The 19911-nt window shown below is 38.3% G+C and overlaps 1 protein-coding gene across 3 annotated transcripts in view; it reads left to right on the top strand.

Moving 5' to 3' along the window:
* The window catches only part of PAICS (phosphoribosylaminoimidazole carboxylase and phosphoribosylaminoimidazolesuccinocarboxamide synthase), a 23530-nt gene continuing 3619 nt past the window's right edge, over nt 1-19911 (top strand). Inside the window, exons 1-9 of one of the 3 annotated variants that reach the window (XM_087434364.1) lie at nt 1-120; nt 439-505; nt 4703-4900; nt 10671-10849; nt 12209-12388; nt 12490-12603; nt 13534-13617; nt 14559-14739; nt 15933-16091. In XM_087434364.1, the coding sequence (XP_087290490.1) occupies nt 490-505; nt 4703-4900; nt 10671-10849; nt 12209-12388; nt 12490-12603; nt 13534-13617; nt 14559-14739; nt 15933-16091 (1111 nt within the window). In that variant the 5' untranslated portion in view covers nt 1-120; nt 439-489. Of the gene's footprint in view, nt 121-332; nt 506-4702; nt 4901-10670; nt 10850-12208; nt 12389-12489; nt 12604-13533; nt 13618-14558; nt 14740-15932; nt 16092-19911 lie in introns of those variants that run through there. The other 2 variants (XM_004419082.3, XM_087434363.1) reach the window with 2 other exon arrangements.

Here is a 19911-nt window from a genome sequence, read left to right on the forward strand (position 1 = left end):
TTATTTTCCAGCGCCTAATGCGGGGGTGATGAGACTAGCGGGGTTAACATCATTTCTCTCCCAGAAGATATAAACTTTGCGTGCCCTCCCCACAGGCTTTTCCCCGCCCGTCACTACTTGGTACGCTCCAATCTGTGACCTGCACGCGCTGCGGAAATGGGGCCCGGGTCGCGAGCTGCTGTAGAATGGGGAGGGGCTTCCAGTGCGCGCCACATTTCACCTTTCCTGCCACAGCGCCCGCGCGGGCGGGGGGAGGGTCTGCGTTGCTGCGCTTGCGCGGCGGGAAACCTCAGGGGAAGCGCTCGCTGCCGGAGTGTAAGTTCCTAGGTGTCTGCGGAAAGGCCCAGGGTTGTGCCCTTGCTGTGGTGCTGGCAGAGAGCGCGGGTGGGCGCTCCGGAGGCGTGTCTGTGAGCGTCTCTGGCCACTCCTCTTTTCCAGAGTCCTGCCTCTCTTCCTAGCGCGGCCGCGGCCCCGAGCCCACGCAGGATCATGGCGACTGCTGAGGGTGAGTAACAGGCTTCCATAGGAGTTCGCCGGGGCCGCCCTGTCCTCCTCGGTCTTCGCGTCCCCCGGCCTTGAGCTCGCGGGCTCGCGCGGACGGCATCCTTCCTGGGGCGGTGCTGGGTCTTCCTGCAGCGGCGCCTCTAGGCGGCCGGGCGGCGGACACGTGGCCCAGGTTCCGCCGAGAAGTGCGTTGAACAAAGCGCTCCCGGGCCTCTCCGAACTTGCTGCAACACCCACAGCTGCCCCCGGGATGGGGAAGAAGAACGAGAAATGGCCAGGGGTTGGAGAGGTGCCTGGAAATGGCGTTTGTGATCAGTAGATATTGTAAAACAGTCACAGGAACCTCTAGTGTTGACTCTTCAAACCAAGGTCTTGCTTTTCTTGTTAGGTTAATAGTAACCCGCTGTTCCAGGAAGTTAATAATTGAGCCTTCCAAAAATCTTGCTGTTTTCTGTCCAGATTTTGTGTGTTTGTTAAAGTAATCTTTTGATGCCATGATGGCTGTGGAGAGCTCCAAAACCACCAGGCCAAAAAAGTTTTCCTTGCTTCAGTGTGCATTTATCATGTTTACTTATTTACGTAATCATTTTGTGCGTGAGTGGTCAGATCCTCGAGAACGATCATTTGTGCCATTTATGCTGATAAAACGTTTGTTTTTTCCACACACTCAATTTCTAAATTTGTGGTGAACCAAATTGCTGGTGTTGGCCAGTCAGTACGTTCTCTTCCACATAGAAAATTTGAATTTAGGTAAAAAATTACAGACTAAACAAAAAGATCCAGATGATCACGAGTAACAACTCCGTAAAATCAAGGTATTAGACCAGAATTTTTCCTGCCATACCTCTAAACTGGTAAAATCTCTTAGTTTTTGACTCTTCCATCGTACGTATTCTTGACAGGTTAATACTTCTAAAATTTCACTTTCATGGTTCCTAAATGGCACTTCCTTGCTCAAAAATGTTCAATAGCAATCTAAGTGCTATTAAAATCCATTCTGAAGACACTTTCATTCACATCCTGCGTACTGCTTGCTTCCAACCTCTTCAGCCCTAACTTTAATTTTTCTCTCTTGTGAATCTTAAGCTACATTCCAGTCAGGTTAATTCAACAAGTTTACTCTTCTCTATGTTTATTATACTGTTTCTTCTAGAACAGTCCTCTCTAATAGAAATATAATATGAAACTATATGTAACTTTGTTTTTTAGTAGCCACATTTTAAAATGTAAAAAGGAACAGGTGAAATTAATTTTAATGTATTTTATTTAACCTGATATATCCAAAATAGTATCATTTCAACATGTAATCAATATAAAAAATTGGAATATTTTGCATCCTTTTTTTCCATATTGAAATCCATTGTGTATTTTACACTTAACTCACATCTCAATTTGGAGTAGCCACATTTCAAGTGTTTCATAGCCACATGTGGCTAGTGGCAACCTTATTGCACAGCACAGTCCTAGATGTTCTTACCTCTTCTGTGGAGGTTCTTTACTTTTCAAGACTCTAACATTTCAATTCCACGAATTATTCTCAGTCTTCAGCAGTCTCTTCTGAATTCATCTATGAATTTGTAGCAGGCATTTTGGCACTTGTAGCATATGTGTCCTATGATTGTTTCTTACGTTATTTCTACCCATTAATTGAAATTCCTACCCTATTTATCAACTACATAATAAATATTGATTCAATTAAATAGGGAGGGAGGGGCGGGAGGTACAAACTTTCATTTGCCTTTTACCTAACCTAGGCAACATCCTTAACTCTTTCTTCTCTCTCTCTTTTTTTTTTTTTTTTGGTGAGAAAGATCAGCCCTGACCTAACATCCATACCAATCCACCTCTTTTTGCTGAGGAAGACTGGCCCAGGGCTAACATCCGTGCCCATCTTCCTCCACTTTATATGGGACGCCGCCACAGCGTGGCCTGACAAGCGGTGAATCCGTGGGGGTCTGGGATCCAAACCTGGGCCGCCAGCAGCAGAGCGCACACACTTAACCGCTGGGCCACGGGATCGGCCCCCAACTCTTCCCTCTCTGTTATCCTCCATATTGAATCAATTGTTCTTAAAATGTTTACCTTTTAAATATCTTGAATCTTTTGCCACTGCTTTTTACTTAGACCAGGACATTTCTTGCCTTGATTGCTGCAATAGCATGCTAACTGCTCTCAGTCTCTAGTTTTCTTCCACCCACCCCTTCCTTATTTCATTCTCTACATAGCACTCATAATGATCTTTTTAACACAGAAATTGGTCATTTTACTAAAGTGCTCAGAAGTCACATGGAGAAAGTCTGAACTCAGTCAACATGCTTATGAGGCCTGAAGGATGAGTATTGAAATGGGAGGTAAGGGAACAATGTTTCAGGCCTCAGGGAAGAGCATGTCAAAAGCCTGGGAGGGAAGATATAGAAATTCAGTTATGGAGGGCCGGCCCTGTGGCTTGGTGGTTAAGTGCGCGCGCTGCGATGCTGGTGGCCCGGGTTCGGATCCCGGGTGCGCATTGAGGCACCACTTCTCCGTTCATCCTGAGGCCGAGTCCCGCATACAGCAACTAGAAGGATGTGCAGCTACGACATACAACTATCCACTGGGGCTTTGGGGGGAAAAAAATAAAATAAATAAAATCTTAAAAAAAAAATTAAAAAAAAAGAAATTCAGTTATGGAAGTTGGAATTCTAGAAAGGGAAGAGAAAAATCTGAATTTGGAGCACTAAGCTGGGGCTATATCTTGAAGGGCCTTTTAAACCTTGTCAGTGAGTCAAGCACTTAGAATAGGAGGATGGGAATTCATCCTCTAAAATAGATACCCTGTAGTGGCAACTATAAAACTGAATTGTAACTGGTTTGTTTAATGGTTACCTCCGCTAGCTGGTGATCTGACCCCTGCCCAACTCGCCTGTCTTATCTCCTGCCCTTCCTTTCTGCTCCTTAGCGGCTGCCCCCTCTTCCCTGCCCAACAACAATGTACACACACACAGTGCTCCAACCATACTGAAATTCTGCCATGCACTTTCACCCCATTTCACCCCATAGTGGTCTTTTCACCACCACTACCTACCCCTTCCCCTCTTCTGGCTAAATTGTCATCATTCCTCAAATCTCAGCCTAATCCTCACTTTGTTCTAGACTTCCTTCTCTGATGTCTAGACTAGGTTAGGTGGCCCTGCTATGAACCTGTGATCCCATAGTCTGTGTATTTCTCATGTTATACTTGTTATGATGTCTTATTTAATTTCAGCTCCCCTCAGACTCAGGTGGCTTGAAAGCAGGAACTTGGGCTTGTTTACTTGTTTATCCCCAGTTCCTGGCACAGGGACACTAAAAAAATGCTAATACTGAGAATGAGTCAGTGTTCTGGGAGAATGAGGGGTGATTTCTCCCCTTGGAAATTTTAGGTTTAACTTCTGTTATTTCTGATCTTCATCTAAATCAGTCTTTCTAATGACCAGGGTCTACTTTTCTTTAGGTCTTAGGACCTGCATCCAGATTGGATTCTCTTATCCTTACTTCTTCAATGATTTCCTATAACTGTTAGCGAAGGGAAAGGATTAATGGTAGGGGGGTGGGGAAGCAGGATTAAGAAATAGGAAGAGGTGCTTCCAAATGGACTTCAGTGGATGGAGGTGCCTCCTCTGACACATTAACTTGAAATCAAGAAACCCATCTGGCTGAACTTTCCCATTTTGCCTGCCGTGGAAAGCAGGAATCAGGAAAAATTCAGCATTTTTTTCCCTGCAAGCTAGTTTAGTTATTGTATTATGAGTATATATAAGAAAATACTAGTGTTGTTACATTAATTTTAATGTATCTTAATTCTGCTTCAGGTCTGCTATGAAAGAAGCAGGTTGGTAGTGGAAAGAACATAGAATTTGATATCAGAAGACGTAGGATTTTGTCTGGCTCTGCCATTTCGTAACTGCATGACCTCCACCTTTTTTGATACATAGTTTCCTGATCTCTATAATTATTTGTATAAGTATAATTCTTCATAAAATTGTGTGACTCAGATGTAATGATGCATGTGAATTGTAGAGTGTGCGTAGAGTAACGCTCTATGCAGATGAGTTAATTTTTATTAAAATTATTACTTAATCACTCCATATGTTCACTGCTTCATCATTCTAGATAATTTAGTCTTCAATATTCAGGAAATTTCTTCCTGAAATTTGATATTTCCATTTTATTTCCACAGTACTGAACATTGGTAAAAAACTCTATGAGGGTAAAACAAAAGAAGTCTATGAATTGTTAGATAGTCCAGGAAAAGTCCTCCTGCAGTCCAAGGACCAGATTACAGCAGGAAATGCAGCCAGAAAGAATCACCTGGAAGGAAAAGCTGCAATCTCAAATAAAATTACCAGTTGTATTTTTCAGTTGTTACAGGAAGCGGGTAAGTGGCTCTCCCAATAGCCTCTCCCTTAGTGTTCTCTCTCGCACATATTGGTCCTTTTATGGGGCAATGACATTATTTGAATTAAGAACATGTTCATTACCAGTTATGTTTTTCACTTGTTACAGGAAGCAGGTAAGTGACTCCCCCCGCAACCTCCTGTCTTTCACGGGCACACACTCTCTGATCTCTTTCATGGGGAGATGACATTTGGATTAACAACATGTAGTTTGGGGATGTTTCACAAGCTAAGCTTATTTAAATCAAGCCAGGAACTCCTAAATTTCACTGTAACACTTTACTTGGTTTAGAATTAGTAAGTAGTATCATTTAGTTAGTAAAAAGGAATCTTAACAATCTGCTGTCTTTGTCTGGCACTGATATCTTCTCTGCAACTTCTCTCTTCTACAATCTTCAGTCTTGAGGAACTTACCTATGAAGGAAGCCCATTCTCATGTTAGGCAGCTGAACTGAAATTTAGTCCCTGTAATTCTATACAATTATTCTTTGCTCTGCCCTTTGGAGATAATGAAGAATTTCAAAACCTTCGTCCGCCTGAAAGCCCTGGAAAGTATTTGAAGACTGCAACCACACCTTCTTATCCTGCCATTCCACAAGTGAGAGATTTGGACTAGATCAAAGATCTCCAGGAGTTACCTCCTACTCTAAAACTGAATGAAGATTATTTCCAATAGAGAATTCTATTCGAAAGATGAAATTAAGATCAGAACATTGTGTGGAGGGCATAAGGAGTAAAAGAAGGGCAATTAGGATAATGAGTTTTTGCAGGGATTTAGTCAGTAGCTGATTGGTCTGTAGTGTGTGAAATCTCAACTAGTAAAAAATTTGAGCTGTTTCCCTCAAGAGGCCTCATGGCTTTGGATCATGCAGCCTTTAAAGCCTCTGGTTCCTTATCTATAAAATAAAAGCTTTGTTCCTTATTATCTTCATTCTAATTTTATAATTTAATAACTTTATCTCCTTTTACTTCCAATATTCCAGTTGCCCTTTCATTTCGTAGAGCTTCCAGTAAGCATTAATCTTTCTTAAATTAGTTTTTAAATCCAAAGTGGAATTTAATAGTTTTGTTTCTAGTCAAGATACGTGTACCTGCCTTCCACAAAATAACAAGAAACTTCAAGTTAAATCCATTGTCACTACAGAATGGGTTCTTGAGTAGTTTTGCCTCTTCTAAAGTACCCTGTTTCACATTTTTAAGTTAGTGTGAAAAAATAATATTTAATTGCCAACCTAAATTGTCATCCACATTATAAATCCTTCTATGCATCGAAAGTGAGTGTATTGCTATAAATTGAAAGGACCTCCCACAGTTCGTAAGTAATACGATCCAAAATTTTTTTTTATTTCAAGGCTTCCTTGATTGGTGGTTTCCCAGTGACTGAGTAGATTTGTAGAGAGAGCATCAAACTAATTTTAAGTTTCTTTTACAGTACAGATAAAGTGATCCCATTTTTGACCTCCCAAGTTATCTCCTCCCCATATACATTAAAATTTTAAAAAGTTGCTTAACCCTATAAATTAACAATAAAAAAATTAGCTTCTATGTGCCCATAGTAATTGTACATAGCTATGGGGTTATGTATATATACTTTCAAGTAATGGAAGATAAGTACAGACTCAAGTTTTTATTTGCTTATTCAGTAAGGCACTATTCAGTGCATTTTCTGGGGTTTTAGGACAAGTGAATTAGGGTGATCCAAGTTGTCTCTGTTTGTCGAGGACTTTCCTAGTTTTGACTCTGCAAGTCCCGTATCTGGGGAGACTGGGAAAGTTGGTCACCCTAAGTGAAGTACTCTAACAGTTATCGTTAAAGTACTGTTTTTAGCACACTTAACATAGCTGAAACTTACGTGGTTCACAGGAAATGTTGAAAGGTGTTTTCCAGGTTTTATATACTGTGAAATAAAGGAAAACCTAAGTTTTTAAAAATTCTTCAACAGATTAGTTTTAGGGGGCAGATTAGGAGTTCTTATGTAATTTTACTCGCTAATGGTTAAATAAATGCTATATCTAGCTGACCACCAATGGTCTATTTAAAACTGCTTTCTTTATAACCAGGTTATGTTCCAAATTTAGTGGTTAAGTTCACTGGTATTTCCAGAAATTAAAATAGAAAGAGCACCAGAATAAAATCAGTAAATTAGGATTCTAGTTTTCTCATTGTCACTCAAGAGCAAACTGTTAAAATACTGTACAAATAATACATATGGGTAATACTGTTTTTCCATGGAAAGGATATTTTACAAGCTGTACCTGAGTTCATGAAATTCGTGGATTTGGTTTCAGTACTTAAAAATTGAAATTTAACCTTTTAAATGTCAGTTCCCCCACAGAAATGCACTGTAATTACATTTAGGTGTGATGGTAGTGCTAGGAATAACAGTCCTGCAGTTGCTAAACCACAGATGGGGAGCTGGGCAGCCCTAATACATGGGTGGCCCCAGGGATATGTGGGCTGATTAGCTATCATACATGGCCATGCAATTCAGAGTATGAAGTGACATTTACATTTTCTTAGTAATCTTGATAGGAGTTTTGAATTTTGTAGACAAATGAGGGGAGTTCTTTTTCTCATTGTAAGCAGTCCTGAAATTTGCTTTAATGGTTAGCATGTGTATTAGAAGCAATTACTATATCATCTAAACTGAATCTGTCTTTTAGAAGCAATTTTTTTTTCTGTATGAGATCATTATCATAAGTTGATTTTGTGCTTTTGGTTCTCTTAGATGTGGGGGAGGGTTTTCCTTTGAGCAAAAGTAACTATTGTTGGGGCAAGCCCAGTGGCATAGTGGTTAAGTTCACGTGCTCCGCTTTGGGGTCCTAGGGTTCACTGGTTCAGACCGCTCATCAAGCCATGCTGTGCGGCGTCCCATATACAAAATAGAGGAAGATGGGCACAGATGTTAGCTCAGGGCCAATCTTCCTCAGCTAAAAGGGGAAGATTGACAACAGATGTTAGCTCGTGGCCAATCTCCCTCACCAAAAAAAAAAAAAAGTATATATTTAAACAATAGATTTGGATACTAGTCTGTCAAGCATGATATACAAATGAGCAAATATGACTAATGATTAACAGACCTAAAAAAGAAGAGCTCTTGAAGCCGGGTGTGTAGTCACCACCTCAAGTTAAGGATTGATATAAATCACCTGCCAGCGCATAAGCCCTATCAGTCATTAAAGGTTAAAATGACCATTTTACTTGTACTCTTTAACATTCTTTCCCAGAGTTCCTGTTCATGAAGCATACCACAATTTACTCTTTCCCCTGTTTGAATTAAACCTTACTGGTCAAACCCAGAGGGAATGCAGAGAAACCAGTACAGATTTTGGAACCAGACAGTGCATTTCAAGTCGAGGCTCCATTAACTTTTTTTTGCGTGTGCGAGGAAGATCAGACCTGAGCTAACATCCGATGCCAATCCTCCTCTTTTTTTGCTGAGGAAGATTGGCCCTGGTCTAACATCCTTGCCCATCTTGCTCTACCTTATATGGGATGCCGCCACAGCATGGCTTGACAAGCGGTACATCGGTGCGCGCCTGGGATCTGAATCCTCGGGCTGCGGAAGCAGAGCGCGTGCACTTAACCGCTGCGCCATTGGCCCAGCCACCCAGGCTCCATTACTGATTGGCAGCATGACATATCTTGTCAAAGTTCTTACCTTCTTTGAGCCTTGGCTTTGTTCACTGTAAAGTATAAAACCTACCTCAAAAATTTTATGTATGGTTAAATGAGGTAACATGTAAAACACTTAGCACAGTGCAAGGTTTCCATAAATATCGGTTCCCTTTATGTATGGAAACATACATAAGATCAAAGATCCCCAATCCTTCCCTGGTAAAAAATTGATTTTAGAAGACTGGATTGGGATTAGGGTACTAACATTACATTCTGAAGATGAACATTGTTATGTAAACCCATACACATTTGCAGGAGATGTTTGCTTTTTTTTTCTTTTTTGTGAGGAAGATCAGCCCTGTGCTAACATCTGCCAATCTTCTTCTTTTTTTTGCTGAGGAAGACTGGTCCTGGGCTAACATCCGTGCCCATCTTCCTGCACTTTATATTGGATGCCGCCACAGCGTGGCTTGCCAAGCAGTGCGCGCCCAGGATCCGAAGTGGCGAACCCTGGGCCGGCCCCCAGGAGATGTTTTAATTCATGTTAATGCTATAGTATTACTTGGTACCATGATGTAATAACACTTCTAGGAGAGGCAGTATACTATAGTGGTTATGTGGGCAGCCTATAGAGTTCAGACACTGTGGGTTAGAAACCTTCCTTTACCTAGTACTAGCTGACATAACAGTGTGCCTCAGTGTCCTTATCTGTTTTGCTGGATGATACTCACACTATCTACCTTGTCAGGTGTTATGAGGATTAAACAAAAAGAAAATGAATTTACAATACCTGACCTGAAGTAGGTCTTGATACTTTTTAAAATTAAATTGTAGTAAAATATACATACATAAAATTTACCATTTTAACCATTTTTAGTTTACTACAATTCAGTGGCATTATGTACATTCACAATATTGTGCAACCATCACCACTATCCATTTCCAGAATTTTTTCATCATCCCAGACAGAAACTCTGACCCATTCAACCATAATTCTTCATTCCCACTTCTCCCCAGCCCCTGGTAACCTCTATTTTACCTTCTGTCTATGAATTTGCCTACTTTAGTACCTCATATAAGTGGACTTGTACAATATTTAGCCTTTATTTCACTTAGCATAATGTTTTCAAGGTTCATCCATGTTGCAGCATGTATCAGAATTGCATTCTTTTTTATGACTGAATAATAATCCATTGTATGTGTATACTACATTTTGTCTATCCGTTCATCTGTTGGTGGACACTTGGCTTGTTTCCCCCCTTCGGCTATTGTGAATAATGCTGCTGTGAACATTTGTGTAAAACTATCTGTTTGAATTCACGCTTTCAGTTCTTGTGGGTATACATCTAGAAGTAGAATTGCTGGATCATATGGTTCATGATACATTGTGACAATTATTAGAGAGGTTATTTCCAAGGCCACCACATAAAGTAGCTCCCATCCTGAACATCACAAGTCAGCTCTTTACCTTAGTTTTCCAATAACAGTTGGAGCAAGAGAGAAGGAGAGGGAATGGCAAATGTTTTCTTTGCTCTTGGCCAAGTTGGCCACTGTGTTCCTGCTGCTACCTGTTGGATGCTTTTTTCAAGGATTATTGGCTTCAAATATTAAGAGAAATAAGCTATCTAAAATTTAGGGCTGTATTTGATTGTGGTAAGTATGTTGATATTTTACAAGGCCCGTATTATACAGAACCATAGAATATAGAATCCTGCAACCAAATCTGATTTAGAGATAATTTACTGCCACTTAGATAAGTTAAATGCTTTGTGCAAAGTTAGGTATACAGTGGCAGAGGAAGTACTCAAGTATTTTTTGAATGAATGAATGAATGTTAAAGTCACTAGACCCCAGATCTTCTGATCCAGTATATACTGTGTGATACGACATTAAAATGAAATATTCCTGAATATTTTGATAAGCAGTAGAAAGCCATATTAATAATTTTGTTTTCCTACCTCTACGTTTTTTTAAAAATTACATTTATTTTTGATAGTGCCATTTAAGGGTAATGCATTTGGCTAGATAGGATTTTTTTTTTTTTTTTGTAAAGGGTAGAGTTTTATTATGCCTCAGATCTATCTTTTTAAATACAATTTTAATGTTTTTTTTAACTTTATCATCAATATGTAGGCATCAAAACTGCTTTCACCAGAAAATGTGGGGAGACGGCTTTCATTGCACCTAAGTGTGAAATGATTCCAATTGAATGGGTTTGTAGAAGAATAGCAACTGGTTCTTTTGTCAAAAGAAATCCTGGTGTCAAGGAAGGATATAAGTTTTACCCACCTAAAGTGGAGATGTTTTTCAAGGTAATTATTTTATGCTTTTGTGTCTTACTATAACATATCAACAAAGTTAAAATCACAAAGTCAAAAGAGTTAAACATTATTAGAGCTTTTGATATTGCAATTGTCATTCTAGAAATATAAGCGAATAATGTGCACTAGCAATGATAATTCAGATTTTTAAAAGACAACATCTGTGAAAATCTACTTATCTTACTTTGAACCAAGATGACTAAAAAAATGAATAAATTAAAATTAGCAATTACTAGGAAGAAGAGAAAAGTAACAAGTCAAAAAATTTTGGAATTTATTGTTGAAGAGTTTGAAGTAAAGGCTAATATGAGGGCTCTGTTTATATTCAAATACAGAAAAACTTTATTATCAATGTCTCATAAGCAAAAACATAGACAATGTAGGATGTAGGGATTGGTGGTTGTGAATTTGTACTGGTTTTCTTTATTGAAACTGCTTTTCTCTTTCTGTTGTTTATGCTGTTAAACATAGTTCTACTTCAGAAGCAATGTCAGTGTTGCATTTTTAATCAGTGAACTGCACAATTGAAAGCATTCATATTATGATTATAAAATTATACAAATCAAGAATCCATAATAAAAGAAAAACTTCATGTAAAGTTGAGACACTACTTAGAATAAAATGAAAGTATTTTATTTTTTTACTAATCTCTTTACTTTGTATGAAGTCTCTTGAATTATCAAGTAATGTTTCTAAAGACTTGTGGTCTTGTATAAATTCTTATCAAAAATAAGATTAGGAGGTTATGAAAATGGCATCTTGAAAAGTTTGGCGGACTAAAATATGTTTCGGCCTTCTTAGCATCTCTGTTGACGCTGATTAGAGAAAAATAAAAATCACAAACTTGTGTTTAAATTAGTTTATAGAGAGTAGATTCTTTCACTTTATGACCTAGAATAAGTTACTCATCCAAATATTTTGAGTTTTATATATATATATTTTTTAATTTTATTTATTTATTTTTTCCCCCAAAGCCCCAGTAGATAGTTGTTATGTCATAGCTGCACATCCTTCTAGTTGCTGTATGTGGGACGCGACCTCAGCATGGCCGGAGAAGCAGCGCGTCGGTGTGCGCCCGGGATCCGAACCCAGGCTGGCAGCAGCAGAGTGCACGCACTTAACTGCTAAGCCACGGGGCTGGCCCTATTTTGAGTTTTAAAGTAGCTATAAAAAGCAGAAAAATTAAAAATAATTGCTCTGAATTAAAGGTATTTTAAACAAAAATTAAATCTTTAAAGAAAATGAATATTTCTGTCGAATTCATGCTCAAGGCAAAAAGGACTTCAGGTTATCTGAAAAGTTAAAAATTTCTATATTTAAATTAATTGTACTCCTATACTTTATTCTCAGGATGATGCCAATAATGATCCACAGTGGTCTGAGGAACAGCTAATTGCTGCAAAATTTTGCTTTGCTGGACTTATTATAGGCCAAACTGAAGTGGATATCATGAGTCATGCTACACAGGCTATTTTTGAAATACTGGAGAAATCCTGGTTGCCCCAGAACTGTACTCTGGTCGATATGAAGGTACCAATAAAATGGAGATTTGAAAAGGAAGACTATAACTGAGAAATGTCTTTAATAGTATAGTTTTGAGAAACTTTTCTTTGGTGATTTTCTGTTTCTAGATTGAATTTGGTGTTGATGTAACCACCAAAGAAATTGTGCTTGCTGATGTTATTGATAATGATTCCTGGAGACTCTGGCCATCAGGAGATCGAAGCCAACAGAAAGACAAACAGGTAGGTAATGCTTGAGGTTTTTTTATCCTTTGCAAGATCAGGCTGGGATTGGAGGAAAAAGGGAAGATGGCAAGAAAAGAAAAGACAGTTATTCTTATGATATGAACCTGAGTTGATTGCTATTTATTTTTAGAGATAAATATCTCTTATATTTCCTGTATCCTAAAAAAAGATAGGAATAATACTTTACATTTATAAAGCAGATTTCTCATTTATTATTTTAATAGATGCTCACACAGAGCAAGTAGTATCCTTGTTTGGCTAACTGAAAACTAAGGCTCTGAGAGGATAGAGATCTTCACAATTGCATAAGTAAGTGGCAGATCTGGAACTCTATTCGAAGTCTTCTGGATCTTATCAGGTTCCATATCTACTCTTTCCTGTAAAAAACAAAATAAGGGCAAGCCCCTCTATTTTTAATAGATAAGAATTTTCAGGGCAGTTAATTGTAGTTGGTAGTATAGAAAGCACTTGTCTTTAAATGAAAATGTAAGTATACTTCACTATCTGAACTTTTTCTAGTCTAATTCAGGATATCAATTTGTAGACTCAGATACATTCTTTTTTTTTTTTTTTTTTTTTTTTTTTTTTTTTTTTTTTTAAAGATTTTATTTATTTATTTTTCCCCCAAAGCCCCAGTACATAGTTGTCTGTCATAGCTGCACATCCCTCTAGTTGCTGTATGTGGGACGCGGCCCCAGCATGGCTGGAGGAGCGGTGCCTCGGTGCGCACCCGGGATCCGAACCCGGGCCGCCGGCAGCGGAGAGCACGCACTTAACCGCTAAGCCACGGGGCCGGCCCCAGATACATTCTTTACTATGCTAACTCTTCCTAATCTGTACCCCAAACTCAGAAACCAAATAATTTCAGATAGGAAGGATGTTACTAATAGAATACTTGTATTCTAAACTTTCTATTTTATTTTCTAGTCATATCGTGATCTCAAGGAAGTAACTCCTGAAGGGCTCCAGATGGTAAAGAAAAATTTTGAGTGGGTTGCAGAAAGAGTAGAGGTACATGTTTTGCAATAAGTCCATACTGTATTACATGTTTTTCTCCAAGAAAATCTTGCTTCAGAAAGAAAAAATGAGTGACAGAGTGCAGTGCCTTTTTTTCCCCAGTGACTTTAAAGATTAAAGAGGACCTTTAAGAAATGTACCAGCTGAACTTGCCTCACTGGCATATGGAACCCCTTCCTGTTAAGCTGGCCATTATACTACTCCCAGATCCCGTTGGGGAAACCTGGAATCCTTGTCTCCTCCCTGCCCCTGCAGGAGAAGCTTTACATTTCCCGCCCACAACACTGCAACTGAGAGTTCCATTAGAATGGGTTCCATTAGTAGAGTTCAGACTGGAGCTCCATGTGACGTGAAAATGTCACTTTAAGATTTATGGTATTATTATTACTATAATTCCTTGGAAATTGAATGGGGTTTGTGGTTATCTGAGGGTCATAACGACCTTTTTAGAACATCATTTCCATGGAAATATGCATTTTGAATTCCAAGCCACTAACTTACAAAGATTTATAACATGACTTTTGTAGTTTGGCTGATTATGCCTTAAAACCTCCATTAAACAGAATGTACTAAAAATCTAAGGATGAAATATTTTATATTATAGCTTCCTGAATATTAATTAGAAGATGTGAGTATTTATCTTTGTTTTTTATTATAATAGTAAACATAATTTATCTGATTAAAAATCTTAGTCTTTAGGTCTTAATTATGAAGCTGCTTTCCTTTATATATAGAGGTTATCTTGAAAAATAACTCCTCTACCATTTTGTTCTGTTTGTCTCTGTCTTAAATTTGGCCTAAGAAAGAAAATACTCTGTGTAGATGTAATTCTACCATAAACTATAGCTCTGTGAACTGACTATTATTATGGTACTCATGCCTATATTCATTTTTGTCCTTATCTTCTTTTGCCTATCCATGTTTTTCTTTTCCAGTTGCTTCTGAAACCAGAAAGTCAGTGCAGAGTTGTAGTCTTGATGGGCTCAACTTCTGATCTTGGTCACTGTGAAAAGATCAAGAAGGCTTGTGGAAATTTTGGCATTCCATGTGAACTTCGGATAACATCTGCCCATAAAGGGCCAGATGAAACTCTGAGGATTAAAGCTGAGTATGAAGGTAAATGTCAAATAACTAGAGCATCTCAGGAAGTTACCCTGATTTTGCCAAAAAATTTGATGTTTAGGCTAATGATGCTGAAAAAGAGGTTTGCCACATTTCCAAGGGAAAAAATGTTTTATTCTAGGCTTTCATGATACTCATTTCCAGAGAGTTTAAGGTGCTCTAGGAGCTTATAAAAGAAGGGATCAGGGAGAAAGAATTGAAAATTCAAGCATGGAAGGAAAATATAGACTAGAACTAGTCTTTACTTAAAAACAAGGCCCTCAAGCATTGTTTCTAATACACTCCAACAGAGACTAGGCCCCACATGATTTACGGGAGGCCTGAGGTTGAAGCAGCAGATCCTCTCAAGTATCTTGAATGGCTAGCCTTTCCTGGGAAGCAGTCAAACATGAAATTAAGGAATAATTGCAGAATTCAGTATATAAAAGAAATGTCTTGATGGGATAGCATTGATCTAAAATAATGGTGCCCTGGAGACACAACCGAATGTTTCTCAACTGGAAAAGGTTTTGATTGAATGTTCCTTCCAAAGGTAGTCGCCACAGGAACATAGTTATTAAAATTTTTTGTGGGGGGTGGGGAGTGGTCTCACACCCCTTTGATAAGCTAATAAAAGCCAGAACTCTTTCTCCAGAAAAATGGAGATACATTAAATTTTGAATTCCAGATAAGGCATCTCTGCTGTAGGAAACAAAGGAATAATTTATAAATTTATCAAAGAAAGAAATGTTTAGAGATATGTTAGAAAATATATTGAAGGATCTTAAATAGTTGGGTACTATATTATTGAATTTGCCTTCAGCTCTTGTTTCAAGAAGTCCTCCTAAACCCTAGTCTCTGTTAACTGTGTCTCCCTGAAGGACACCAGGACAGACACTGGTTCGGGTGGTGTCGTTCTTCGTTGCAGTGAGCCTAAGCGGCAATAGTAGAGGGGGCCTTTGAGCCATTCCCTCACTAACACTCTGGTACTCCCTTTATACTGTAGATCTTGAAGATGGCCGGACCTATTCTTGCTACTTTATTACTTGACATACAATAAGAGGCAGAGTGAACTTCATATTTTGAATATATATGTAATAATAGTGTCTTATTTAATAGTGTCATATTTAAGACACATAGTCCCTTTTGTTATTAAAGCTGTCTTTAAATCTCTTTTGAATGTTTAACAATTAAACTGATTTCCCTAGGGGATAGCATTCCCACTGTGTTTGTGGCAGTGGCAGGCAGAAGCAATGGTTTAGGACCGGTGATGTCGGGTAACACTGCATATCCAGTTATCAGCTGTCCTCCCCTCACTCCAGACTGGGGAGCTCAGGATGTATGGTCTTCTCTTCGACTACCCAGTGGTGAGATACATTGAATTTTTAAAAATTGTTTATTAAAAAATTTCAAACAGACAATAGTAGAGAATAACATAATGAAATCTCATGTACCCATTACCCGGCTTCAACAATTAATATCTTGTTTCATCTGTAGCCCTCTTCTGGATTATTTTAAAGCAGATCTTAGACATTATAGCATTTTATACTTAAATATTTAAGTAAGGCTCTAAGTGATAAGGACTGTAGTTCTTAAATCATGATTATGATATCATATTCACACCTAAGAAAAATTAATGGTAATCTCTTAAAATCATCTAATTTCTAGTTAGTGTTCAAATTTTTCCAATCATCTCATTTGTTTTTACAGTTCCTTTATTCAAATTAGGATCCAACACAATCTTTACATTGCATTTAGTTGATATCTCTCTTAAGTCTCTTCATCTCCTTCCTTTTTTCCTCTACATTTGCCCTGTTTAATTTTCCACATTTTGAATTTGGCTGATTACATTCCTGGATGTTGTTTAACATGCTCTTCATCCCCTATGTTTTCTATAAACTGGTGGTGAGTTCTGTAGTTAGATCAAGTTCAGATTTGTTTTTTTCCCCCAAGAATACATCATTCATGGTATTGAGGGTTTTTTAAGTAAATTTGATTGTTACTTCTGTAGAGGGAATGAAATTTTATTTTAAAAAATTAAGGACCAGAATAATTAACGTAAAAGGAAATTTTATCAATCAGCTGATTGAGCAGAATCTCATAGAATAACAGTATTGTGGTAGCCTCATCATGGTCCAAGATAATGATCTGATCTACAAGTCCTGAGAGTCAGTATTGTTTCTAAGAGTTGATTTGCTTATTACTTAAACACTAAACTTTTCTCATAGTTGTGTAAATCCACTCTTGATATGTGTTTAGTCTTAAGTACTTTAGCCCTCTGATCTGTTACAATATGGACTGGCTTCTCTATAGGCCTACTGCATGGCTATTTTCTTAAGATCTCTCTTTACTATCATCCCAGACATTCATTTTGCCTTTCTTTAGTCTTGGATCTCTTGTTTCCTAGGTCCCATGTCTTCCCCTTTCTTGATTTACTTCTTACTTTGTTGGAGAGCCTTCTTAGTGAACTCCTGAGGAAAGGTTACGAAAGGCAAACTTTTTGAGACCTTGTATATCTAAAAAGTTTTTATTGTAGCCTCACACATACTTGGTAATTTAGGAATAGAATTCTAGGTTGAAAATCATTTTCTAGCAGAATTTTGAGGGCATTACTCCATTGTCTTGTAGCTTCTGGCGTTATTCAGAACTCCATTGCCTTGCCACCATTCTGATTCTAGGTCATTTATGAATTTTGTCTCTTTTGGGAAACTTAGAGGATCTTTTGTCTATCCAGTGTTAAATTTCACAAAGGTGTGTCTTGATGAGTCTGTTTTCATCCTGGGCTTTCAGTGGGCTCTTTTAATGTGGAGCTCTGCTTCTCTAGTCCTGCAAAATTTTCGTAAGTTAGATAATAATCTCCTTTCCCCCTCCATTTTCTCTCTTCTCTCATTTTTGGATTTATTATTCAGATTTGGACCTCCTTGATTTCTATTCTGTTTTCGTTCTCTTATTGCTGTAATTTCTGGAATATTTCCTCAACTTTACATCCAAAACTCTATTGAGTTTTTCATTTTGTATATAGTATTTTTAATTTCCAACAGCTCTTTTTTGTTCTCTGGTCTCCTTCGCCCCCTAAACATTCTTTTCTTGTTTAATCTTTGTAATAACATCTTTTATCTCTTTGAGATTATTATATATTTTTTCACGTTAGTTCCTTTCCTCAGCTGTCTGGTAATCTTTGGCTCTTTGCTCTTGTTTAAGAGTGAAACTGTAAAAAACCAATTGGAGGGTCTGTTCAAGTGGGTGTTGCTTGTCAAAAGTAGGCTCCACTGTGGGGTGATCTGGTAGGGTTTTTCTTTGAATAACCCCTCACATCAGTGTCTTTCGATCATTTCTCGTGTGTTGACCAGAATTACCCAGAACCTTTCCAGTCTCAGTCTGCTCCCTGGAGGAATAAACGTGGTCGCCAGCATTCTGAAAGCTGGGGATCTTAACATATGTGTGTAAATTTGATCCCGTTTTCACTATGGCACTCCTTGCCTTAACTGTGCCTGGTGTCCTCCAGTCCACAGAAGTCTGGACTAAAGTCTGTTTTACCTTCAGAAAAATTTAAAACTGCCATAGTGCAGAAGGGGCAATTGTTCAGGCACATAGAGTGGGGAAGGGGATCTAGTGGCCTCACTGCTTCTTTTCTTTTTTCTTTTTTTTTGGTGTGAAGAAGATCAGCCCTGAGCTAACATCCGTGCTAATCCTCCTCTTTTTGCTGAGGAAGACCGGCTCTGAGCTAACATCTGTTGCCAATCCTCCTCCTTTTTTTCTCGAAAGCCCCAGAAGATAGTTCTCTATCATGGTTGCACATCCTTCTAGTTGCTGTATGTGGGACGCGGCCTCAGCATGGCCGGAGAAGCGGTGCGTTGGTGTGCGCCCGGGATCCAAACCCAGGCCGCCAGTAGTGGAGTGCCTGCACTTAACCACTAAGCCATGGGGCCGGCCCCTCACTGCTTCTTGCTTTCACTCAGTCTTTTTAGCCCCATTTTCATCCCACTCCTCCTTTCAGAGGTATCTGGTGCCAGTAATTCCTCAACCTTTGAGTGGGTTTTGTAAAGTCAGTCAAGTTGTTTCTCATCTTTCCCTGCTTCCAGGTTAGGATTAAATTTTCTTGGTCTGCTAAGTTAGTTACCACTCCATTTGCCTTTCAGGTGCCAAAGTGTTATTGTTGTTATCTCTTTGTTCTTGTATGTTATGTCTATTTCTTTATTCCCTTTACTGTTGTTCTTATACGACTTCAGAGATACATCTTGTGATTAATCCATCTTTACCTAGACATCTGATGATATCAGCTTCCCAAGTTAGAAATCTACTATAGCTATAAATGAAGCTATAACCAAGTTTATGCCAGAGGAATAGTATAGGCATTATCCATGGAGCTTAGAAAAAGGGAAATGTGATGACCAAAAATTTGGCAGTTTTTATCTAGTACTGTCCAAGGAGAGACAGGGAATCTGGAAGATTTATACATTCTAATCATTGGAATTGGGGATAATCTTCTGAGGAACAGTTTTACAGTGGCCTGTGTAAAATCCTGAAAACTCCCTTTCTCTTTTTCTTATAGCATGCTCACTAGATAACTTCATTTTTTGCTAATTAAGCTTTCCTGATGTCAAAAAGGGCGTCCTGGGCTGTAGGCACTGGAGTGGAACACTCTACTTAGTATACTACTATATACTAAGTATATAGTATACTAATATAGTATAGTATACTAATATAGTATATATATTAGTATATAGTATACTAATAATAATGGTTGACATTCACTGAGTACTTACTATGTGCCAGGCAGTGCTCCTAGCATGTTATCTGTATTAACTCATGGAATCCTCACATAAGGTAGCTACTAGTTATCATTCCCCTTTTACAGATAAGGACAATAAAATTAAGTAACTTGACCAATGTCACATAGTAAGTATTGGAGCTGCATAAATTAATTTATTAATACAAATTAATAAAATGACCTTGTGATTTGTACTTTAGTCTGTTCTTTTTGGGGATAGTGAGAGTCAAAGAGCCTGATGAATTCCAAGAATATTGGGGAAGTTCTTCCTCAACTTTCTTCCTCTACTGTCTTTTAGATCTTATTATTTTTGAATTTATCATCTGATATTACTTAAAATTATTCTTTGCATTTGACTTTTTTACTGCTTAAAAATGTTAGAATAGTTCAAGTGCAGGGACTAAAGGAGTAGGTAT

The sequence above is a fragment of the Ceratotherium simum genome, chromosome 8 (assembly GCF_057802395.1).
Source record: "Ceratotherium simum simum isolate JZ-2026a chromosome 8, ASM5780239v1, whole genome shotgun sequence".
In the NCBI taxonomy this organism is placed as follows: domain Eukaryota; kingdom Metazoa; phylum Chordata; class Mammalia; order Perissodactyla; family Rhinocerotidae; genus Ceratotherium; species Ceratotherium simum.